Raw genomic sequence first — 23884 nt, forward strand, 5'->3', positions numbered from 1 at the left:
GCGAGGGTCAATCATTAGCCAGCGAGGGTCGGTCCTTAGCCAGCGAGGGTCAATCATTCGCCAGCGAGGGTCGGTCATTCGCCAGCGAGGGTCAATCATTCGCCAGCGAGGGTCAATCATTCGCCAGCGAGGGTCGGTCATTCGCCAGCGAGGGTCGGTCATTCGCCAGCGAGGGTCAATCATTAGCCAGCGAGGGTCGGCCATTAGCCAGCGAGGGTCGGTCATTAGCCAGCGAGGGTCGGTCATTCGCCAACAAGAGTTAGTGACTTAAGGAGAAGAGGAGAAGGGGACAGGAAATTGAGAAAAAAAAATAGCAAATTGGATTGTTGGATTTTGAGGAGAACACAGAAAGGCCTTTGTATCCTTACTTTAGGAGCCCCAATGATCTACTGTAGACAGTAACCCTTCACTTTAATGCTCTCTGATGTACTACATCCTTTGAAGTATTATTTATGGTGCCTTCACTAATAGAGAAACTATATAAATCACCCTCTCGATAACAGGCCTCTCACTTTAATACTCTGATAAATTCTCCGGTGTCAGTTTAAGCTGTTACAATGCATAGTGTCACTCCGTACTGTAATTCTCCAACATTTATAGTTTGAATGAGCATTACCGTCACAGTCAAGTCATTATATTGTGATGAGAGCGGTCAGCACTCCAGGTTCAGCCCAGAGACTCTCTGCAAGTGGTAACATTTATTGACCCAAAGCCAAAGCTCTGCGTTATTCGTTGCATCTTTGGCTATGATCCCATTTTCTTGGGGCTCCTCTGTGTTAAAAGTGAACGCCGGTTAGTTCGGTTGATTGATTGTTGGACTGCGGGGCCAGAGGGCTCAAATCTTGCCTCATTTCCCGGAGAACACAGGAGACTGCAGGGACCGTGCTTGTCACATTGTCACAAGTACGGTCTTTAAAGAGAACAGTTGGGGAAAAAATAATGTTTTGTTCTTGAGATATGGGTGACGCTGGAAAGGTCGCATTTATTGCCCCACCCTAGTTGTCCTGAGAAGGTAATGATCTGCCTTTTCCTTGATAGTCCTTGTGCTGATGGTGCTCCTGTGATGGTGCTAGGTAGAGAATTCCAGGATTTTTACCCAGCTGGTTTATGCCTAAGTCAGGTGCGTGACTTGGAGGGGAACTTGGAGATAATGGTGTTCCCATGATCTCGCTGGTCTGGTCCTTGGTAATAGAGGCCCTGGGGCTGTTGAAGTAAGTTGCGGTGCATTCTGTGGATCCTATGCACTGTAGCCAGAGTGCGCCGGTGATGGAGAGAGTGAATATTGTCCAGTAAAAGGGACGCTCATCAAGTTGACTGCCCTGACCTGCGTGGTGCCGAGCTTCTTGAGTGTTGTGACTGCACCCATCCAGGCGAGTATTCCATCACACTCCTGCCTTGAGCCTTGTAAATGGTGGACAGTCTTTGAGTGGTCAAGAGGTGATCCACTGCTCACAGAGTACCCAGCCTCTGGGCTCTGCACCTGTAGCCACGGTGTTGATATGGTCGGTTCAGTTACGCTTCTGGTCAATGGTGCCCCCCTAGCGTCCTTGTGTCACGATGCTTTTGTGTCATTAAGGTAAGCATACTCTGCACCGAACCAGCCTTGTGCACCTACGTGGCTCCTGGAGGGACAGCGAGGTAGAGAGACTGTTCGACAGCGGCCTATTAAAAAGGTGGGCCTCCGTTGTGGTTTGTCCTGCGAAGTTCGATAAGTATAAATTTATCAGGAATACTGATTATGGAAGACCTACATGTCAGGAATAAATGGCACTGGACTAGTGTAAAAACACCTTCAGGATTGCTGCTGGAATTAATTTACAACTTCTCCCTGTGAATTAAAATAGATTCAGTTAAAATAATGTAAAACAGGATCAACTGATAGAGGTATCAACCGCAAACCGTCCACTGTGGTAATGCAACTCGCCAAGGCTTCTTCGACAGCACCTCCCAAACCCACGACCTCTACCACTTAGAAAGACGAGGGCAGCAGGCACATGGGAACAACACCACCTGCACGTTCCCCTCCAAGTTACACACCATCCCGACTTGGAAATACATCGCCGTTCCTTCATCGTCGCTGGGTCAAAATCCTGGAACTCTCTCCCTAACAGACTGTTGGAGAACCTTCACCACACGGACTGCAGCGGTTCAAGAAGGCGGCTCACGATCACCTTCTCAAGGGCAATTAGGGATGGGCAATAAACGCTGGCCTCGCCAGCGACGCCCACATCCCATGAATGAATAAAAAAAGAGTTAGATTGATAAGAACAAGGGGGTACAGTTTCCGCCTTAGGCGCAAACGGGAACTTTTCACCCTACCTGAAAGTCTTCAGCCTCCCTGAGACCCACTTGGACCCTCTGATCAGCAGTACCATCTTCTTTGGGTAAGCCTGCCCTTGCGAACCCAGCAAGCAGACAAACAGGGAAATGAAGCGGGAGGCCAGGGAACACCCCCTTCTGCCTCATTATCATAGGTCCAGGCCAAGCTTCGGACCCCCCCCACCCCGCCCAAAGAAAGCCAATGAAATCCTGGGCCAACGTTAAAGGGATGGAGACCTTGCTATCCTATTTCCTGAGCTTTGTGCCCGAGAAACTAGGAATGCCGAGAGGGCAAATGCCAGGAAAATCCTTTCTGGAATGTCATTTCACGTTGTTTTAGTCTGGCTCGGAGCCTGAAATTTACAAATACTTTCCAATCTGCAAAGTTCCCTCACCAAGCAATATATCCTTCCTTAGGTAAGGAGACCAAAACTGTACACAGTACTCCAGGCGTAGTCTCACCAAAGCCCTGTACAATTGCAGCAAGACTTCCTTACTCTTGTACTCCAACCCCCTTGCAATAAAGGTCAACATACCATTTGCCTTCCTAATTGCTTGCTGTAATGCATGCTAACTTTCTGTGTTTCAAGGACACCCAAATCCCTCTGAACATCAACATTTAATAGTTTCTCACCATTTAAAAAATATTCTGTTTTTCTATTCTTCCTACCAAAGTGAATAACCCCACATTTCCCCACATTATACTCCATCTGCCACCTACTTGCCCACTCATTTAACCTGTCTATATCCCTTTGCAGACTCTTTATGTCTTGTGAAGCACCTTGGGACGTTTTTACTACGTTAAAGGCGCTATATAAATGCAAGTTGTTGTTTAGTTAGGAAGGCAAAAATAAACCAAGTTTTCTGGTCCTGATGGTTGACCAGTGACCTCCGCCCAGAAGTCTGCATGTGTGGAGGTTGGTGAGAAGAGGGTTGGACTTGACTGTGCTTGCCCCTCCCCTTCGAATATCATGACAACCCTCACACATGAAGAATAGACACGGGTGTGAAGTACACCCATGTTGTCTCTGGAACTATATTACTGTGAAGAGTCAGTGCCTCGTGGAAGAGGAGAAAATTGGCCAGAAAAAAAATTGAGGTTAAAACAAAAACCAGTTTGCAAATTAGAATTGCACCATTTTCAATTTTCAACGATTACATTTATTTTTTAAAATGTGACTCAAAATTTTAAAAGGAGTGAGAGCAGGGACAGTATGCATTTGAACGAGGTGGTTGTGTTGTAAATAATACTATTGCAGCGCTGATTAATCCTCAATAACGAGATGGATGGATATCTGTTTGCCCACGCAACAGTCACTGCACATCAGAGTAATTCATTATATGTGAAGCACTCTGAGATTCTCTCAGATACACGATAAGGCGCAATATAAATGCAAATCTTCCCTTCTTTTATCTGTTTCGAAGTAGGAATGAAGGTTGTAGGTATACGTATAGACACAGATAAGTCAAATGCTCCAGGGAACACAATGGTTCCAGTGTTGCTAGGACCAAAAAAAAATGATGCTTGTGGAAAGCAGCCTTCCAGGATTGAAGTGTGAAGATTTGAGGATGTAAGAATATTCTAGAGTTTTGCTTGTTTATGTTTGGGGATGTGGAGTATTTATACAGAACTTTCCCCCTGGAGATTAAATGGATTAGTCCATCATAGGGCAGATTGTATACAGTCTGTGGAAGGAGTGAGCTTGATGGGTTAAATGACCTCTTTACCCAGTTTCTTATTGCGATTGCTCCAACCCTCCCGGATTGTCCTGGTGTCTCCCGGAATTAAAGATGAATCAGACACTCCTGCGAGCAAAAGCAGCAGGGCCGTAATGAGCCCAGGATGCAATGCAGCCCTGGTACATGCGGCTACGGTGATGGATAGGGTGGTTTCTGGAGTGCAGAGGATTGTGGGTATTGTAACCGCCATTGTTGACCGATTGATGTATCGGTTGACCAAAGGCGGGAGCATGAGGGGTGGGTGGTTGGAGGTGGGAGTTATGTGATGCAATCTCCTGCAATATGGTCCAACGAAAGTCCCACCTTATATCCATATGCTATACACCCATCTTTAGAAACTTGATCTAATTTCTTACAAGGTATTTTTTTTAACCAGAAAACAGCAATCCCCCTTTAAATCAAATAGTTAACGTCAGACAGCTCTCTTCCCTTTATTGCTTCAAGTGATTTATCTGTAATGGACCTGCTTTGTTTTATGACATGTGAAATATGTTTCTCAGTTATTGCTATATGGGTCCCATTTTCCTGAGCTTATCTTTTGCAATCGCTGAGTTTGTGATAGAAAGGGTTTCTGTATTGCAAGCTGTGCAAATAAGTTCAGTACCCCCAGGGCCAGACATAATGCAGTTGCAAGAGCTTAATAAAATTCATTTTCCCCACAAAAATGGAAGAACAAAAAAAAACATTCACAATTGAGAAATGACCCACTCCTGTCCATATGGGATGGATTTTAAACGTCACTTTCACATTCATTGCCCAGAATTGATAAGATGGTTCATTGACTGAAGCTAAGGAGTACATTTATTTTCTGGCAATGACTTTCCGTTTTCATTTCCTTTTCATATTACAATACCATAAATATAATATTTAGCTGCAGGTCTTTTAGTGTTTTAATAAAAATGGCTTTGTATTCTCGATTTAAGGGCATCTTTTATATCCTTTTTCTCTACTTTTGGTAATTCTAATCAGAGTCAAACCAACAGACAATATGGACTCAGTGTTCCCTTAACTTAAACTCGATAGCCCTGAAATTATGCATAAAAACATTTAACATCCATCTGAAATCCCTCGCTCTCCTGCCTTATATGTTTACATAACTTGGTCAACATCTCTATTAGAATAGTACAGGGAGGAATTTCAGACGAATGCTGTGTCAGTACACTCACATCTCAGGGTAATTTCAGTGGCTTCTATTTTCATCAATTGCTGCATATATTTATAATTTGACCCACTCAACAAACATTTGGCACAAAGGCGCATACAGCGGGAATATTGACACTGGGGAAAAGGAGATGCGTTATTTTTTTCTTTGTTCTCGGGCCGTGGGCAGTGGTGACAGAACTGCAATTGTTGCACGCCCCTCGTTGCCCTGCGAAGGTGGGAGTGGGCCTTCTTCCTGAACTGCTGCAGCTCTTGTGGTGATGGTGCTCCCACAGTGCTGTTAGGTATGGAATTCCAGGATATCGACTCGGTGACGATGAAGGAACGACGATATATGTCCAAGCCAGGATGGTGTGTGACTTCGAGGGGAACTCAGAGATGATGGTGTTCCCAATGCATTGCTGCATCTAGTCTTTACAGTAGTAGAGGTGGGGGGGGGGGTGGTGGAGGGAGGTGCTGTCGAAGAAAATTGCTGATGAGGTGTTGCAGTGCATCCTGTTCATTGCACCTACTTTTGCCATGGTGTGCCGGTGATGGACGTGGTGGATATTGAGTGTCAGGGGTACCAATCAAGTCAACCTCTCTTTTTTTTGCATGGTGTCGAGCTTCTTGAGTGTTGTTGCAACTGCACCCATCCAGGCGAGTGGTGAATGCTCCATCATACTTCTGATGAGGCTTTGAGGGATCAGGAAGTGAGCTTGTCATCACAGGGTACCCAGCCTCTGCCCTGCTTTTGTAGCCATGGTGTTGATATGGCTGATCCAGTTCAGCTGCTGATCAATAGTGACCTCCAAGAAGTTGATGGTGAGGGACTCAATGATGGTAATGCTGTTGAAGGTCAAGGGGAGATGGCTAGGCTTTCTCTTGTTTGAGATGGTCATTACCTGGCACTTATGTGGTGTGAATGTTGCCTGCCACTTGTCAATTCAAGTCTGGATGTCATGCATGTCCTGCTATGGGCTGACCTGGGCAGCTTCATTATAGAAGCATAGAATCTTACAGCACAGAAAAGGGCCATTCAGCCCATTGTGCCTGTGCCAGCTCTTTGAAAGGGCTATTCAATTAGTCCCACTCTCCTGCTCTTTCCACATAGCCCTGCAATTTTCGCCCCTTCAACTATTTATCCAATTCCCTTTTGAAAGTTACGATTGAATCTGCTTCCACCACCCTTTTTAGACAGTGCATTCTTGATCAATATTGTAGGAATTGTGAATGGAGCTGAACAGTGAGGAGTTGTCGGTGAACAGCCCCACTTTTTACATCGTGATGCAGGATGGGTCATTGATGAAACAGCTGAAGATGGTCAGGCTGAGAACACATTGCTAAGGAACTCCTGCAGTGATGTCCTGGGGTTGTGATGACTGCTCTCTAACAACAATAGCCCTCTTCCTTTGTGTTAGATGTGACTCCAACCACTGGAAGCTTTTCCCTCTGACCCCCATTGACTTCAGTTTTGCCATGGTTCCGTGGTGCTACACTCAGTCGAATGCTGCCTTGATGTCGAGGGCAGTGACTCTCGCCTCTCCTTTAGCTTCCTTCCCTGACTGGTCTCTTCCAGTACTGTACCTTCCAATGATTTTATTTTGGGTGCAAGTCAAGGACATTAGTGAACCAGTTGTTTTTTACATCAATCTGGAAACTTAATTTTTCTGGTGCCAGCCCACAAATTACCAGATTTATTGAATTCAATTTTCTAACTTGCTATGGTGGGATTTGAACTCTCAACCTCTGGGTCACTGGTCCAATTACTAGTGCAATGGTCGCTTCCAGTCCTATATATGGCTATGCTTTTTTTTTTGCTGCTAATCAAGGTGGGGAATCAAACCCATTTTCCAGACTTGGCGTCAAGTATCGTTATTCGGCACTCCCAGGTCAGGGACAGCAAAAACCACATGGAGAATAAAGCTGCTTCCCCAACATTGCAACCACTGCACCAGTGTGATATTTCCATTTCCAATACTGGTTATTTTTGTGGTCTGTCTGAGTAAGGCTTATTGGCAAAATACAACCACTTCCCCCAATCCATTATGGTCTATCCAACCACTCCCGGATATCTGTTATTGCCTATGTAGTAACACCCTTTGCATCCATTATTCTCGATGTAATAACCCCAGGGTTCTCTAAGTAATATTCCCTGCATGTACTTAATTTACTATGTTGTTTTGTTAAATGAACATGGATATCAGAGATGAGGAAAGACCATTCAACCCATTGAGGGTCATTCTACTAGTTCTCTATCAGTCCCATCATTAGCACTCACTGTATTCCGAACAACCCTGATGTCTTTTTCTTTTACTGCCCCACTCGGCAGACCAGATGTGCTGTACATGCCATCTGGATTGTTCCTGTTGTAAGTGCTGTACTTGTACTTTATATAGATCACTCTGTCAAAAATGTTGCAGCGGAAATAAAAGCACAGTCAGAAACCCTGGAGAACATCACCTGAAAAAGCATTAGCCCATCACACGTGTGAAAGAAACACAAATATAGGCTCCTATTTCAGTCAAAGCCATGTGCCATTAACACAGTTGGTACCATTAAGCAGTGCCAGTAAGCCTTTGTGCCAGTGGAGTAGGATGAGGATGAAAGCAGTTCTCAGCTTTTTTCTTTTCCTTAGTGGTTTTCACAACTCTGTTGCTTTATCTTTTTCTCATTATTACATTTAAACAGGATATTCTTAGAGACACATTTAATTCTGTAGAACGGTGCGATTGTGATCATCATTCCCCAGTTTTCTTTCCCCTTCTCTGCTTTCATGAAGGTTGGGGACTCTTTCTGTGATGCTGTTCCATGATCTCCATGGTAACTGCCCCAAATGGCAGTTCTTCATGTATGAACCTTGACATTGAGTGTCCACTTAGCATTGGGGGGCATTTTACACAAAGGCTAGTCGACTTTTGGAATTAAATTAGAGAAGGTTATTGAAATTGAGGGTATGAATGCTTCCTGGAGGGAGAGCATTTGAGGGAACTTGGTATGAAGATGGATACATAGGATTGGTCTGTCAGAAAAGGGGCAAATTTGTGGTTGTAGTATATACTACTGCATGCACTACAGCAACTCACCAAAGTTATTTTGACAGCATCTCCCAGCCCGGAGACCTCTACCAGCAAGAAGGACAGAACACCAAGATCGTAAGAACACCAACATCTCCATGTTCCCCTCCAAGTCGCACACCATCCTGATTTGGACATATATCTTATTTCCCTCATCGTCACTGGGTCAAAATACTGGAATTCCCTACCTAACACCATCGTGGGAACACAGTCACCACAGGGACTGTAGCGGTTCAAAAAGAAGGCCCACCACCACCTTATCAGGGCAACTGGGAACGGGCTATAAATATGGGTTTGCTGGCAGCACCCACATTCTGAACTTTGACTTGAAAAGAACATTTGTGAACAAAATTTGTTTTAGATCTGTATTTAATGTTAGAAAGTTCAAATGCAAACTAAGGTTACATTTTTTAAATAATGTACAAATATGATTTTGTTGAGATATAAATTGTTAAGAATATACCCATATTCTGCGTGTGTTTTCATTGTCAGTGTATCATGACCCATAATAAGTTATTTATATCTGAGGATAGACATATTTCCTCATTGGCAGTGGTGCTTTGTGCATCAGAGAGTTATAAGATGTGAGGTCAGTATTTCAGCTGGGCTTCCAGGAGTTGCTATGTTGAAAATATGGTAATTCTTCAGAAGAAGGGAGAATGAACTGGTTGTGCTGTCACAGCTTCCAGTAGTACGTTACGGAGCACCATTAAAAAAAGGCCCAAGGACAGCCATTCAAGTAATTATACTGGGTATCTAAAAGGCGGGAAGAATAAAAATGATTTAAATTGTTCACCATACTTTACAATGCTGGGGGTGGGGGGTGTGGTTGAAAGTGTATTTTTTAAAAAAGAAAGTTAATTTTACACAAAGACTAAAACAACAAATTGCATCTTTATAGGGCCTTTAACATAGTAAAACATCCCAAGGCGATTCACAGGAGTGTTATCAGATGAAATTTGACACCGTGCCACATAAAGAAATATTAGGACAGGTGACTAAAAGCTTGGTCAAAGAGATAGATTTTAAGAAGCATCTTAAAAGAGGAGAAAGAGGTAGAGGGGCTGGTGGTCTTTTGGAATGAAGTTAGAGAAGGTTATTGAAAATGACAGTATAAATGGTTCCTGGAGAGAGAGGGTTTGAGAGCACTTGGTATGAAGATGGATACATGGTTGAATTTTTTGAGGAGGTAACAAGGAGGGTCGATGAGGGTAGTGCATTTTATGTAGTCTATGTGAATTTTAGCAAGGCTTTTGACAAGGTCCCACATGGCAGACTGGTCAAAAAAGTACAAACCCATGGGATCCAAGGGAAAGTGGCAAGTTGGATCCAAAATTGGCTCAGTGGCAGGAAGCAAAGAGTAATGGTCGATGGGTGTTTTTGTGACTGGAAGGCTGTTTCCTGTGCGGTTCAGCAGGGCTCAGTACTAGGTCCCTTGCTTTTTGTGATATATATTAATGATTTGGACTTAAATGTAGGGGGCATGATTAAGAAGTTTGCAGATGATACAAAAATTGGCTGTGTGGTTGATGGTGAGGTGGAAAGCTGTAGACTGCAGGAAGATATCAATGGACTGGTCAGGTGGGCAGAAAAGTGGTAAATGGAATTCAATCCAGAGAAGTGTGAGGTAGTGCATTTGGGGAAGGCAAACAAGGCAAGGGAATACACAATAAATGGGAAGATACTGAAGGGTGTAGAGGAAGTGAGGGACCTTGGGGTGCATGTCCACAGATCCCTGAAGGTAGCAGGATAGGTAGATCAGGTGGTTAAGAAAGCATATGGAATACTTTCCTTTATTAGCTGAGGCATAGAATATAAAAGCAGGGAGGTTATGCTGGAATTGTATAAAACACTGGTTAGGCCACCGCTTGAGTCCTGCGCACAGTTCTGGTCATCACAATGCAGGAAAGATGTAATTGCACTAGAGAGGGTACAGAGGAGATTTACGAGGATGTTGCCAGGGCTGGAGAATTTTAGCTATGAGGAAAGATTTAATAGGCTGGGGTTGTTTTCTTTGGAACAGAGGAGGCTGAGGGGTGATTTAATTGAGGTGTATAAAATTATGAAGGGCTTAGATAGAATGGATAGGAAGGACCTATTTCCCTTAGCAGAGAGGTCAATAACCAGGGGGCATAGATTTAAAGTGGTTGGTAGAAGGATTAGAGGGGAGCTGAGGAATTTTTTTTTTCACCCAGAGGGTGGTGGGGGTCTGGAACTCACTGCCTGAAAGGATGGGAGAGGCAGAAACCCTCAACTCATTTAAAAAGTACCTGGATGTGCACCTGACCTACAAGGCTCTGGACCAAGTGTTGGAAAGTGGGATTAGGCTGGGTGGCTCATTTTCGGCCGGCGCGGACACAACGGGCCGAATGACCTCCTTCTGAGCTGTAAATTTTCTATGATTCAATGGGATTGATCTGTCGGAAAAGGGGCAAATTTGTTGGGCCCAGAAGATTTTTCCTGTTCCTAAAAATTCTAAAAACTGAAGAGACCAGACTGGTCGACATCGCTTCATAGAGCAATGGACAACCAAAATATACTGCTTGTATTTTCACAGATTCCTCAGCTGTTTGTCAGCTTTGAAGAAACGCCACTGGGTGCAGCATCCTGGGCCCAAGTCCACAAGGCGGTGTTGCATGATGGAAGGACAGTGGCAATCAAAGTCCAGCATCCCAAAGTGCAGAGTCAATGTGCCAAGGACATCATTTTGATGGAGGTAAACAAAAACTTTAAATCTTTAGAAGCAAAGAAAATGATACTTGGAGTGATCCAGATTACTGGATCCTTGAAAATAAGACATTCACCAGTTTGATGATATAATAGTAGACAAGAAAGTCATGTGTCGACACTTTCTGCACTTTACGCTGCAACGTAACATGATTGACTTCCTCGCTCTTTTTTTAAAATTCATTCATGGGATGTGGGCGTCGCCGGCGAGGCCAACATTTATTGCCCATCCCTAATTGCCCTTGAGAAGGTGGTGGTGAGCCGCCTTCTTGAACTGCTGCAGTCCGTGTGGTGACGGTTCTCCCACAGTGCTGTTAGGAAGAGAGTTCCAGGATTTTGACCCAGCGACCATGAAGGAACTGTGATATATTTCCAAGTCGGGATGGTGTGTGACTTGGAGGGGAACGTGCAGGTGGTGCTGTTCCCATGTGCTTGCTGCCCTTGTCCTTCTAGGTGGTAGAGGTCGCGGGTTTGGGAGGTGCTGTCGAAGAAGCCTTGGCGAGTTGCTGCAGTGCATCCTGTGGATGGTACACACTGCAACCACTGTGCGCCGGTGGTGAAGGGAGTGAATGTTTAGGTTGGTGGATGGGGTGCCAATCAAGCGGGCTGCTTTATCTTGGATGGTGTTGAGCTTCTTGAGTGTTGTTGGAGCTGCACTCATCCAGGCAAGTGGAGAGTATTCCATCACACTCCTGACTTGTGCCTTGTAGATGGTGGAAAGGCTCTGGGGAGTCAGGAGGTGAGTTACTCGCCGCAGAATACCATGCCTCTGACCTACTCTTGTAGCCACAGTATTTATGTGGCTGGTCCAGTTAAGTTTCTGGTCAATGGTGACCCCCAGGATGTTGATGGTGGGGGATTTGGCAATGGTAATGCTGTTGAATGTCAAGGGGAGGTGGTTAGACTCTCTCTTGTTGGAGATGGTCATTACCTGGCACTTGTCTGGCGCGAATGTTACTTGCCACTTATGAGCCCAAGCCTGGATGTTGTCCAGGTCTTGCTGCATGCGGGCTCGGACTGCTTCATTATTTGAGGGGTTGCGAATGGAACTGAACACTCTGCAATCATCAGCGAACATCCCCATTTCTGACCTTATGATGGAGGGAAGGTCGTTGATGAAGCAGCTGAAGATGGTTGGGCCCAGGACACTGCCCTGAGGAACTCCTGCAGTAATGCCGTGGGGTTGAGATGATTGGTCTCCAACAACCACTACCATCTTCCTTTGTGCTAGGTATGACTCCAGCCACTGGAGAGTTTTCCCCCTGATTCCCATTGACTTCAATTTTACTAGGGCTCCTTGGTGCCACACTTGGTCAAATGCTGCCTTGATGTCAAAGGCAGTCACTCTCACCTCACCTCTGGAAGTCAGCTCTTTTGTCCACGTTTGGACCAAGGCTGTAATGGGGTCTGGAGCCGAGTGGTCCTGGCGGAACCCAAACTGAGCATCAGTGAGCAGGTTATTGGTGAGCAAGTGCCGCTAGATAGTACTGTCGATGACACCTTCCATCACTTTGCTGATGATTGAGAGTAGACTGATGGGGCGGTAATTGGCCGGATTGGATTTGTCCTGCTTTTTGTGGACAGGACATACCTGGGCAATTTTCCACATTGTCGGGTAGATGCCAGTGTTGTAGCTTTACTGGAATAGTTTGGCTAGAGGCGCGGCTAGTTCTGGAGCACAAGTTTTCAGCACTACAGCCGGGATGTTGTCGGGGCCCATAGCCTTTGCTGTATCCAGTGCACTCAGCCATTTCTTGATATCACGTGGAGTGAATCGAATTGGCTGAAGACTGGCTTCTGTGATGGTGGGGCTATCGGGAGGAGGCCGAGATGGATCATCCACTCGGCACTTCTGGCTGAAGATGGTTGTCTTTTGCACCCACAGGCTGGACTCCGCCATCATTGAGGATGGAGATGTTTGCAGAGCCTCCTCCTCCCGTGAATTGTTTAATTGTCCACCACCACCCACGACTGGATGTGGCAGGTCTGCAGAGCTTTGATCTGATCCGCTGGTTGTGCAATCACTTAGCTCTGTCTATAGCGTGTTGCTTCCGCAGTTTAGCATGCATGTAGTCCTGAGTTGTAGCTTCACCAGGTTGGTACCTCATTTTTAGGTACGCCTGGTGCTGCTCTTGGCATGCTCTTCTACACTCCTCACTGAACCAGGGTTGATGCCCTGGCTTGTTGGTAATGGTTCTTAATTCGCCACAGCTTAAGGACGACCCAAGACAATTATTTTATTACATAGAATTATATGGAGTCTACAGCACAGAAACAGGGCATTCGGCCCAACTGGTCTATGCCAGCTCCACACGAGCCTCCTACCACTCCTCTTCATTTAATCTGATCTGCATATCCTTCTGTTCCTTTCTCCCTCATGTGCTTATCTAGCTTCACCTTAAATGCATCTATGATATTCGCCTCAACTACTTCTTGTGGTAGCGAGTTCCACATTCTAATCACTCTTTCAGTAAAGAAGTTTCTCCTGAATTCCCTAATGGATTTATTGGTGACTATCTTAAATTTATGGCCCATAGTTTTAGTCTCGCCCACAAGTGGAAATATCTTCTCTACGTCTACCTTATCAAACCCCTTCAGAATTTTGAAGACCTCTATGAGGTCACCCCTCGGCCGTCTCTTTTCTAGAGAAAAGATTTAAAAATAAATAGAATAGTCTTCATTGCCACGATGACCAGCAATGGGCTATAGAAGTGTCGTGGTTGCAACACTGGACCAGAAACCCAGAGGTCGTGAGCTCAAATACCAACATTGAATTCGATAAATCTGGCAATTTTGTATGCTAGCACCAGAACAAAATACTCATACAAAAAGCTGCTGGATGGTTGTTTAAAACAATAAAAAAAAATCTAAGGGAACCTGCTACCTGCCTTGCCTACACGTGACTCCAATTCCAAGGGGAAGGCCCACCATGACGTTCTCTGGACAACTAGACACGGGCAATAAATGTGGCTTGGTCAGCATCGCCCACATCCTGACAGCAAATGAAAAACAATCCATTGGTTGGACGTAGAGTAAAGCGCCCTTTTCTCTGTGGCAGTAATGTACCCTAACTCCAACAACACAACCTCCCCAACCTCCCCAGGCCAGGTGTACACCTCCCGTTGGCTGGTTGCAGAGGAGAATTAACGAACGACTGGGAGCGGGTAACCTTTGCCTCTCCCCCGCACCCCCCATCCCTCTCAGGCAAGGGGAGGGGGGGGAAGGGGAAGAAAAGGAACTTTAAAGTGTTACTCACACAAAAACAATCGGGTGGGCTTGAGACAGATTCCAGCAGTGGGCAGCAAATTTATCGCTGCCCAGATGCAAAGGTTGGACCACAAGCAGCAGTGACTTCCCGAAGCTTGCACGGTTATAATCTTAGTGAACTTGGAAGCTTGTCAGGATAAATTGAATCGATGCTACAGAAAGACAAACTCCCCAGGAATGTGCGTGTTGTTGAGCAGGTTCTTTCAAATTTAGCATTTTTAATCTTGTGCCTCTACCCAGTTGCTAAGCATAGACATGCAGGTACATGAGCCAATTAAGAACCTGGCAGATGGGGACATTAATTGGCATAAACCTTAACCAATTCACTTTGCGAGATTTCACGCAAACTGCTACTATTATACGGAGCAGTACTCTTGTTTCTGTTCCATATGAGCTAAGGATTATGAGCCTTGTCGTGTTTCTTTAATTTAAAGAGCAGCTAATCCACAATGATAAATGTTGGCGAGGAGTCAGCTTGTGATCTTGTCTTCTGTGGTCTGGCTTGGCTCAGTTTGTGCTCATCCTTTTTTGCTCTATGAAACCACCTTGTGCTGAAGTCCAATTTGGCTGAGGTTCTAACAATGATCTGCAGTGCAGGTGACGCGACGCGAGATACTGCAGGTTCTTTTTCTCCAGATATTTCGCCGACCACTCCTGAGACCCACAAGCCAGGATCCGCCGGCAGCCGTCCAGTGCTGCACAAGAGTGGCCATTCTTCAAACCTAGGCATTGACTGTCAACAGGCTATTTGACCATGGAGGGCATCACCACCATGCCCTCACCTGACGTTCAGTCGCACGCACTTTCTCCTTCCTAATCCTGGTGACAAGAGCCAACCCTAGTATAGCAACTGTGGCCCAGGCCGAGATCGACTAACTCAGCACAGACTAGAGATGGAACCCGGCACCTCCTGGTTTAGTGCCACATTAGGCAGCAGTCAATACCCCTATCCTATGGTGTATGTGAAATCACTGCATAATAGATGGAGTTCACCTAGACTAAGGGACATTAGTGAAAACAATTGTCATTCAAATTGGGAATTAAAACCTTAATGACCTGACTGGAGGTACAAGTCGATTAGGTGTGTCTGTCACTTCCCTATATTTAGATATAAAATAAATATTTGCCTGCGAAACAGCATTAAACTTCACTTCAAATCTAATTTCCATAGGCTATGAGGTGCTCTGAGATGTCCCGAGGTCGGGAAAGGCACTATATGAATGCAAGTTCTTTTTTTCTGTAACAGCATGCATGAATATGGGATTTGCTTGCCAGATTTTTGTTTTGGCACTTGTTTCCCAAAATTTTCCGTACCTTTCTTTCCTTGTCTCCCGGGAGCAAGACGCCTGACCGTGAAGGAAGCACTGGTACATCCCAAAGGGAATTCCCCATTTTACAGAAAAAAACACAATATGAGAAGGGAAAATGGTGAAATCGACAGGGAAGTATCCATTAGTAGCCCAAATATTTCACGGAGATGTAGGGACATAAGAACAGGAGGTGGCAATTCAGCCTCTGGAGCCTGTTCCGCCGTTCAATTAGATCATGGCTGATCTGTATCTTAACTCCATCTACCTGCCTTGGCTCCATATCCCTTAACACCCTTGCATAACAAAAATCTATCCATCTCAGTTTTTAAATTTTCAATTGAACCCCCAGCCTCCCTTCCTCTTGAGGATGAAACCAGACATCAACACATTTCACAAGATAGGTTCGGGCGACAAAGGCCCATTTGGTCTCATCCAGAATACTGACCCTCCTGTTTTCCTATTCCAATATCTAGTTAAATTAGTTCAGTGTTGTGATGTTAACCTATCTTTCTAGCAACTCACTCTGAACTAGTTTCTCAATTGTGAATGAGGCACTTGCGGAGTTAATGAGGTATACTAGCTTGAGTTCAAGCTTAGAAAGCATATTTCTTCACCATTTTACAAAACTATCATAATAATTAAATTACTTCTGTGCTTTTCTTGGTGTGTTTTGTTCCTTTGGGTGTGCAGGAAATGAGGGAGGAGGGACTCGGTCTATTGGAACACCCGATTGTGATCTGAGAACGGTGAGGAAGAGAAACCAGATAGTAAAAAGGAAGTTTAGTTCGGAGGAGAACTTAGTCCTGTTAGACTCGCATTGCTGGTTCAAATGACAAACTTCGATCTCCTAAGCTATCATAAGAACACTGGAAAGCGTGGATTGAGCAAAGCCTACTCTGCCCATTAAGCCTGTCCTCGCCATAGATCATTGTTTTGCCTCATGTACTCCCCTTAGCACACTCATTCTCCTAAGGGAGCCGTCCATTTACCGAGGTGGAGTTTGGATAAGGGTAAAAGAAGATGAATCGTTCTGGAACCTTCTTAATTAAAGGTTTCCATGACGTTGGACCCTGTAGCCTTCCATTGATAAGCTTGGTAAAGGGGTGTTGTGGCAGAGATTCAGTTTTCAAATAAAAACAACTCTAATGTTTAGTAATTGTTTAGGACTAGTTAGCAACTGTTTAAAGGAAAGAAATTGTATTAGGCCTGAATGTGATTTCTCTGTGTTGCTAATTTACGTGGGTTGCCTGTCTTCTGGCGTGGATAATTGGCTGAGAGCGTTGAGTATGATTAGATCATAAAAGCCTAACAGGCGCCAATTGGAAAGCCAAATTGAATTCACAGTCATTGAACTGTGTCCTTGGACAGCAACAGCCAAGATAATTGGGATTTAATACTGGCTACCCTGATTTAATTAATATATTGTTAGTAGCATAATTGCTTACCTTTGATCTCTGTTAAATAAAGAGTTGTATTTTGTTACACAAGTGGTTTGCTACCTCATATTTATTCAAAACCTTGTAGAGTACGCCAACTGTCATCATACTCGATTAAATCGAACCTTTGCATCTTATTGCAGGTAATGGATGTCACGATGGGTGACACACGAGGGGAAATCGTGCTATCATGAATGTGCTGCGTGTTTGTGTGAGATTCCTTTGTCCATTATTTTGGGGAAGGGTATGGTAGTGTAGTGGTTATGCTACTGGACTAATAATCCAGAGGCTTGGAATAATAACCCAGTGGAACGTGAGTTCAAATCCCTCCATGGCAGTTTGTGAATCTGAACTCGGTTTAAAAATCTGGGAATAAAAAGCTGGTATCAGTAAAAAAAAAGTAGAAACCCAACTGGTTCATTAATGTCCTTCAGGGAAGGAAACCTGCCCTCCTTACCCGGTCTGGCCCATGCGTGACTCCAGTCCCACATCTTGAATCTTAATTGCTCTCAGAAATGGCCTAGCAAGCCACTCAGTTGTATCGCCTCCTCCTCTGGGTAATTAGGGATGGGCAATAAATGCCAGTCTTGCCAGCGATGCTCACATCCTGAGAATGAATTTTTAAAAAATTTAGTGGAGGCTTTAACTTTGTCAGAATAGTGGAGAAAGGAATTTCATACCATTGCCTTAATGCTCAGTTTCTGTGGGGGACACAGCCTTCCGTTTTACTTATTGTTTATTATTGCAAGGTGACAAAGTTGGACCCTATTCTTTAATAAATAGGTTGGCCCAGTTCAAATTGAGATGAAAATGCCTTCCTTTAATTTCTGCGTCATGCAGGGCTGTGGGGAAAGAGCTGAGGAGTGGGACTAATTGTATAGCTCGTCCAAAGAGCTAGCAAAGGCACGATAGGCCGAATGGCTGCCTTCAGTGCTGTATGATTCTATGCAATAAATAGAGTCAATAATAAAGGGAAAATAACCCAGAGGCTAAGATCACATCAGTGAAAATTTTCATTTCAGTAATTGATACTTAGTCTAGAAATGGGAAACTAATTGTGCAGTTCTTGTGCAGAGACCAGCATCAAGGACAAAATTAATTCACTTGGAGAAGCGTGGTTTAATACGGGACAGCCAGCACAGATTTGTTAAAGGCAAATCGTGTCTGACGAACCTGATGAAGTAACAGAGAGGGTCGATGAAGGTAGTGCAGTAAATGTTGTACATATGGACTTTCAAAAGGCAGTTGATAAAGTACCACATAACAGACTTATTGGGAAAATAGGAACACATGGTGTTAAAGGGATGGTGGTAACTTGGGTACGTAATTGACTAAGGGAGAGGAGGCAGAGAGTCATGGTGAATGGATGTTTTTCTGACTGGAGAGAAGTATGCAGTGGGGTCCACCAGGGGTCAGTGTTAGGACCGTTGCTTTTTTTTATATATAAATGACCTGGATTTGGGTATAGGGAGTACAATTTCAAAGTTTGCGGATGATACAAAACTTGGCAACGTATTAAGTGGTGAGGAGGATAGTAGCAGACTTCAGGACAGACTGGTGAAATGGGCAGACACATGGCAGATGCTATTTAATGCGGTTAAGTGTGAAGTGATGCACTTTGAGAGGAGCAACATGGAGAGGCAGTATAATCTAAATGGTATTTTGAGGGGGTACAAGAACAGAGGGACTTGGGGGTGCATATTCACAAATCTTTGACGGTGGCAGGGCAAGGTGATAAGGTGGTTAAGAAAGCATATGGGATATTTGGCTTTCTAAAAAGGCGCATTGGATACAAAAACAAGTCATGCTAAACCTTTACAAATCACTGTTTAGGCCTCTGCTGGAGTATTGTGTACAATTCTGGGCACCGCACTTTAGGAATAATGTCAAGGCCTTGGAGAGGGTACAGAGGAGGTTTACCAGGATGATACCAGGGATGAGGGACTTCAGTTATGTGGAGAGATTGAAGAAGCTGGGATTGTTCTCCTTAGAGCAGAGGAGGTTAGGGGGAGACCTAATAGAATTATTCAAAATTATGAGGGGTTTTGATAGAGCAAGTAGGGAGAAACTGTTTTCTCTGGCAAATGGGTCGGTAACCAGAGGTCACAGATTTAAAATAATTGGGAAAAGAACTAGAGGAGAAATGAGGAGAATTTTTTTTCACACAATGGGTTGTTAAGATCTGGAACGCACTACCTGAAAGGGTGATGGAATCAGATTCCAAAGGAACTTTCAAAAGGCAATTGGATATGTGCTTGAAGAGGACTAATTTGCAGGGTTATGGGAAAAATGCTGGGGTGTGGGACTAAATTGTACGGCTTCTTCAAGGCACGGTGGGCCGAATGGCGTCCTTCTGTGCTGTAAGATTTTATGATTCTAATATATATTTGCATGGGGGAATACATCAGCCTAACAATTCTGTCAGTCAGTCCATTGTATGAGTTGCATACAATGTTTCACCGTAAGAAAACTCCACAAAAAAGAAGATATACTCTCAAACCAAATGCATCTAGCATTAAAAACATTTCATAGATTTACATAATTACATAATGGGGATCTCTAACATTTAGTTACTGAGAGTGTTACCTTGGCTCAGTGGTAGTGCTCTCATCTCTGAATCAGATGGTTGCGAGTTCAAGTCCCACTTCAGGACTTCAACACATAATCTAGGTTGACATTTCCATGCAGTACTGTGGGGAATGTTCTATTGTCGCAGGTGCCATCTTTCAGATGAGACATTAAGCCTCATCTACCTGTTTTGCTGGGCTCAAAAGATCCCATGGCAGTTTTTCAAAGAAGGGAGCTTTCCCAGTGTTCTAACCAACACCGTCAATGCAGCTGAACTGATCATGCATCTCATTGCTGTCATTGGGACCTTGCTTTGTGCAAATTGGCTTCTCCACTTGCTTATAAAACATTTACCTGAGGAAGGAGGAAGTCTCCGAAAGCTTGTGAATTTAAAATAAAATTGCTGGACTATAACTTGGTGTTGTAAAATTGTTTACAATTGCTTATAAAACAACAGTGAATACACTTTGAAAGTAATTCATTTTCTGTGAAGCACTTTGGGATGTTTGAGGATGTGAAAGGTGCTATGTAAATGCAAGTCTCTCTTTCTATTGCACTTTGCTTGAATAGGTTTAGCAGATGTGTTCATATCTATATTGAGATTTAAAAATTCAGATCTTCATATACCCTCAATCTAGTCACCCTGCATCAACAACAACTTGCATTTATATAGCGCCTTTAACGTAGCAAAACGTCTCCACATCTCTGCTTCATTGTTTCTGAAATGAGCTGCCTCTCATCCTTCCCTATTCTGGTTAACTAGAAAAACTCTTATCTATGCTGGATATAATCCTTCACTGGTTTTGCTTTATCTTAACTTTTCTGCCGGTTAGCCAAACAATGACATCCTGTTTGGCCTCCCCCAATGTCATAAGACCATGAACTAATTATAATAGGTCTCTAACAATAGGAGATCGATGAATAGATACAATCTCTTTTTGTTAAGCATGGGCCTGTAAAATGAAACAATGGGTGCTATTCTCTTCATGGTTATTGCAGCTCAAGCAGAATCAGAACTCTCCATGGTCACCCTCTTGTCTACTGCCTGTCATTGCCAATGTCATCACAAGGCTCAGTCTTGTAAATGCATTTCCACAAGGACATTAACTTACATTTAACATAGAGAAAACATCTAAAGGCACTTCACAGAGGTGTAATAAAAAAAAAGGGGGCGCTGAACCAAAGTCGGAGATATTTCGAGGGGTTACTAAAGCCTTGGTCAAAGACGTGGGCTTTAAGGAGGGTCTTAAAGGAGGATAGGGAGGTGGAGAGGCGGAAGGGTTTAGGAAGGGAATGCTGTGCTAAAGGACCTAGCTGGCTAAAGACATGGCCAAAAGTAGTGGGGTGAAGGGTGAAGGGTGAGGGGGATGCACAAAAGGCCAGAGTCAGAGAGTTTGAGCGGTTATAGAGATAGGAAGGGGTGAGGCCATTAAAGGATTTAAATACGAGCAACGGCACCTTATCTTTCTCTTAGGCACTTTGGAGCCATCTGGCCTTTACACTGACTTTAATAACTTCAGACCTTAATAGAAGCTCCTATTTTCTTTACAGCAAGTAATACTGGCGATTTCGGATAGGTATGTCTTTTGGCAGGGGGGTTGTTTGGGGGTGGGGGGGGGGGGGGGTAGTGGTGGGAGGCGGCTTAGGTTTGGAGACTCTCCATCGGAACTCCGTTCTGGCAGGGGAATCGGCATGTATTTCTAGGGAGGATTAGAACCCTCCCTGTAAGTACATGCTGTCCTTTTTAAAGGACCTAATACTAGTAGGACTGTGGATGTCAGCTCCATACAGCAGCTGAAATATTGCTGTGCCCTTAAAGATCTGTGCAGTCAGAATTACTGCCATTCCAGTTCACCTGAAGCCAACTTTTGCCCCTTCTGATATAACTAATCAACTCGGGTTGGTTAGAGTGTAGGGAGAAGGTTAACATCACCAGACTAATAAATATTTGGTCTTTTTATGAAGGGGTAACCAAACTTGAAATATAGTTGATTGTAGCCACAGATTTCTTCCACACAAGCCCATTTCATTTACATCTTTCTCTTTCCCTCTGTGTTGTTCCTTCTCAGACTACTCTGGCTTGCACAGTGCTACAGAAATGTTAGATCTGTCTAAGTGCCATTCAGTTCCAATGCTGCTCGTAGTAACTGTGAAAATATGATGAATAATCTAGGGGAGGGTTTAAAAGTTTAGTTTGTCAGCCAGGCACAGATCAGCACATCTGTTTTGGGTGTGCAGTCTGTAGAAAGAAAAGAAAGAACTTACTTAGAATTTACAGCACAGAAACAGGCTACTCATCCCAACTGGTCCATGCCAATGTTTATGATGCACACAACCCTCCTCCTACCCTACTTCATCTAACCCTATCAGCATATCCTTCTATTCCTTTCTCCATCATGTACTTATCTAGCTTTCCCTTAAAGGCATCTATGCTATTTGCCTCAACTACTCCATGCGGTAGCAAGTTCCACCTTCTAACTTTCATTTATATAGTGCCTTTCAAAGTACTTCACAGCCAATGAAGTTCTTTTGAAGTGTAGTCACTGTTGCAATGTAGGAAACAAACAGCCAATTTGCACGCAGCAAAGTCCCACAAATAGCAATGAGGTAAATGACCAGATCATCTGTTTTAGTGACGTTGGGTGAGGGGTAAATATTGGCCATGACACTGGGAATAACTCCCATGACACTGGGAATAACTCCCATGCTCTTCTTCAAATAGTGCCATGGGATCCACCCGAGAGGGCAGACAGTCTCAGTTTAACGTGTCATCGGAAAGACGATACGTTCGACAGTGCAGCACTCCCTCAGTACTGCACTGAAATGTCAGTCTAGATTAAGTGCTCAAATCTCTGGAATGGGACTTGATCCCACGGTCTTCTGACTCAGAGATGAGAGTGCTACTAACTGAGCCGATGGTGACGTAGGCACCATTATTGTAATGTGGGCAATACTATAAGGAGCAGCCATGACCTGCGACCATATCGGGCAGGAAAATCCATTGGCTTCAATCCCAATGTTGATAGGTGACTTCTTTTCTTCAATTAGTGGACCCTTCTTGAAATTGGTTTCCTGGAAGCGATCAGTGCATTTACAGACACTGCAGTGATACCTCAGTAGTTGTGATGTGCTTGGTCAAACTTGGTAAGCAACATCCCATATCAGGTTCTTGATTAATTTTGAACATGGTACACTGTACTGGGAATGGAAGTTGTAACCTTGAGGATTTAAGTCAATTCAATGACACAGTCAATGCAATGATAACGCCATCGTAATTATCCTCTGTGGTTCTTCTAGGACCGGGCCTCCAAGTTGTTTTTGTCTTTGTGGCCAGTTTAGCTGTGTATTCTTCAGCTACTGGGTGCCGCATATAAAGTTTAAATCTACGTTTCCACTCACTGACATCGACCTCAAGTTACTGATGCCAGCTGATCTTGGGACTCTGGTTCAGGATTTATCCACTAATGAGGCAACAATGCTAAATACAGCCCCTTTTGAAAAACCTCAAAAGGCCCACAAATTTCAAACATGACAAACCAGCGGACAAGAAGTACAAGCACAAATAGAACAAAGTTACCTGGGCCCCTAGGGCTTAATGTACCACGGCTCAAGGGTCCAATGTTCCCCTAGGGCTGCAGTTTGAACGCCCCTCACTGACTGGCTCTCGGGATTGCAGAACAAATTATGAATATGACACTCACAGAGATGTAACTTTGTTAAACAATAACCTAGTTAATGTGGGTCAGTTGTACAGCTGATTCTCCAAACAAGTTCACCGGAGGTTCACAGCATAAAGTCATGAATAATTCAGCACTAATTGGCACGCTCACTCGGAGAGGATGGCTGTTGCTGGAAATGGAAATGTCTGTAGGAGATAGCCCTCTGAGATTGCAATAAGGTCACATTTAGAGGCAGTGTAGGTGGAGCTTGCGTTTCACTTGACACGCAAGCTAAGGGGTCGAAGTAGAGCGGTGTTGGACTTCACAGCATTGAGATCCATCGCCTTCACCAACGCACAAATTCATTGAAATAAAATAGATACACACAGGAAGCCTCGCCATCGAATTTCTTTATGAAAAATAGTTTTTTGGAACTGACCGTCTCAATTTGGGGAATTTTCGGGACAACCTCCTTTTAAGATCAAAACCGATTACTTGTCCCGTGGCTCCGTGTGTAAATTTCCCACGGTATGACAAGGAAGATCACAGGTTCCATCCTTGATTTGTGCTGAATTAGCCAATTTCAGCTGGGGAGGTTGTAGGGGATCCATAATTTGTCTCTGAGCCTGACCTAGGAGGTG

The 23884-nt window shown here is 44.2% G+C and overlaps 1 protein-coding gene and 1 long non-coding RNA gene across 3 annotated transcripts in view; one reads left to right on the top strand and one right to left on the bottom strand.

Annotated features, from left to right (window-relative positions):
- Positions 1-23884, top strand: part of adck1 (aarF domain containing kinase 1) — a 512025-nt gene that overhangs the window by 257911 nt on the left and 230230 nt on the right. For both annotated transcript variants that reach the window (XM_067992031.1, XM_067992032.1), the window contains one exon: positions 10834-10992. In XM_067992031.1, coding sequence (XP_067848132.1) covers positions 10834-10992 — 159 coding nt within the window. The remainder of the gene's footprint in view (positions 1-10833; positions 10993-23884) is intronic.
- LOC137326703 (uncharacterized) lies at positions 501-23250 on the bottom strand. The gene is made up of 3 exons (XR_010964258.1): positions 23162-23250; positions 17474-17623; positions 501-1828 (listed from the first exon to the last, which is right to left on the bottom strand). It is a non-coding gene; the product is annotated as an uncharacterized lncRNA (long non-coding RNA).

The sequence above is a fragment of the Heptranchias perlo genome, chromosome 10 (assembly GCF_035084215.1).
Source record: "Heptranchias perlo isolate sHepPer1 chromosome 10, sHepPer1.hap1, whole genome shotgun sequence".
NCBI lineage: Eukaryota > Metazoa > Chordata > Chondrichthyes > Hexanchiformes > Hexanchidae > Heptranchias > Heptranchias perlo.